This window comes from Myotis lucifugus, unplaced genomic scaffold (genome assembly GCF_000147115.1).
Source record: "Myotis lucifugus unplaced genomic scaffold, Myoluc2.0 scaffold_70, whole genome shotgun sequence".
NCBI lineage: Eukaryota > Metazoa > Chordata > Mammalia > Chiroptera > Vespertilionidae > Myotis > Myotis lucifugus.
Genome location: NW_005871118.1, coordinates 2,097,668 through 2,099,132, shown reverse-complemented (window position 1 = coordinate 2,099,132; position 1,465 = coordinate 2,097,668). Strand labels below are relative to the sequence as shown.

General features: G+C 55.0%; 2 protein-coding genes across 4 annotated transcripts in view; one reads left to right on the top strand and one right to left on the bottom strand.

Moving 5' to 3' along the window:
* VEPH1 (ventricular zone expressed PH domain containing 1) overlaps positions 1–1,465 on the bottom strand; it is a 193,850-nt gene that overhangs the window by 147,152 nt on the left and 45,233 nt on the right. The gene's annotated exons all lie outside the window — the stretch shown is intronic.
* PTX3 (pentraxin 3) overlaps positions 153–1,465 on the top strand; it is a 6,182-nt gene continuing 4,869 nt past the window's right edge. Inside the window, exon 1 of the mRNA XM_014457171.2 lies at positions 153–465. Coding sequence (XP_014312657.1) covers positions 336–465 — 130 coding nt within the window. The 5' untranslated portion in view covers positions 153–335. The remainder of the gene's footprint in view (positions 466–1,465) is intronic.

Here is a 1,465-nt window from a genome sequence, read left to right as displayed (position 1 = left end):
CCCCCCCCCCCCCGCCCCTTTCCCCTATGACCCTCCTCCAATTAATCTGACGGCAGTGCAAACCTTTGTGGTTTACTATTGTGCAGCCTCCACGTCCCCCTCGCCCTCCCACCCAGCCCCCTCCCCCTCAAATTCAGGGGAACTCCCGTTATGCAGTGCCACCGGCATTACTCATTCATCCCCATTCAGGCGTCCCCAGCATTTATTAAGGGCGCTGGGCTCCCGCCGCTCACTCTCACTCTCCTCCGCTCCAACTCCGCTACTTGGTGCGGCTCTCCCCCGGCTCCTCCCGCCAGCTGTGGGAAGTCTCCGAAGAACTTCGTCTCTCTCCAGCAATGCATCTCTGCGCGGTTCTGTTTTGTGTTCTCTGGTCTGCAGTGCGCGCCGAGAACTCGGATGATTATGAGCTCATGTACGTGAATTTGGACAACGAAATAGACAATGGACTTCATCCCACCGAGGACCGTAAGTTCACGTTAACTCTCTCTCTGCTAACCCCTGACTGCAGATCCAGCTCTCTGGGTCTCAAACTAATGCATAGACTTTGTAGCTAATGAAACGGGATAAAAAGTATAGCCTGTTTTGCAAAAAGAGAGAAACACTTCAGGAAGGAGTTCAAAAAGTTATTTCTGTCACAGATACATCGTGATCGGAACCATATGAAATCGCAGACACTTGAGCCACATGAACAGCAGTTTCCTAGAGTTCAAGTTAATATAGACTAGCATGAAAGGTTTCTGTCCTTCTCCAGATATTTACACGCGGCTTCTTTGAGGTGCCCTTACAGGGAAAGGGGGTGATGGGATGGGCAGGAACTTGGGGCCACTTAGAGAGGTCAGGTTTTTACCACGCACACCCCAGGAAGGTCTGGGCGGGCGCGTAACGTGTGTGTCCCTGCGCCCTAGCCACGCCGTGTGACTGCCGTCGGGAGCCCTCCGAGTGGGACAAGCTCTTCATCATGCTGGAGGACTCGCAGATGAGGGAGAGCATGCTGCTGCAGGCCACCGACGGCCTCCTGCGCGGCGAGCTGCGGGCGCTGCGGGCGGAGTTGGGCCGGGCTGGCGGGCAGCCCGGGGAGGCCGTGCGCGCCGGGCGGCCCCCCGCGAAGCCCAGGGTTGGCCCCCGGCCCTGGAAGAAGATGATGAAGAGAACGTAGAGCAGACCCCAGATAGAAGGCTTGGAAATGGTGGACTAGAGAGACAGTGATAGACAGATGAACAAGGATCAGACAAGAGAAAAAAAAGGAAATATGTAAGGTCCGGACCAAGGGGTCTATAGGAGGGGCCCTGGGGCGATGGACACGAAGATGGCGGAGATGTGTAAGTACGAGATAGCATCAACCGAAGCTATAATTAGAAAAGGAAGGTAGTAGAAAATGATGCGTACCTTGAAGACGAGCAATGCGCAGTGTATGGACTGGAAAGAACATGAAGTCGGCAGGCTGAGGGCTACGAGGACATGTTAC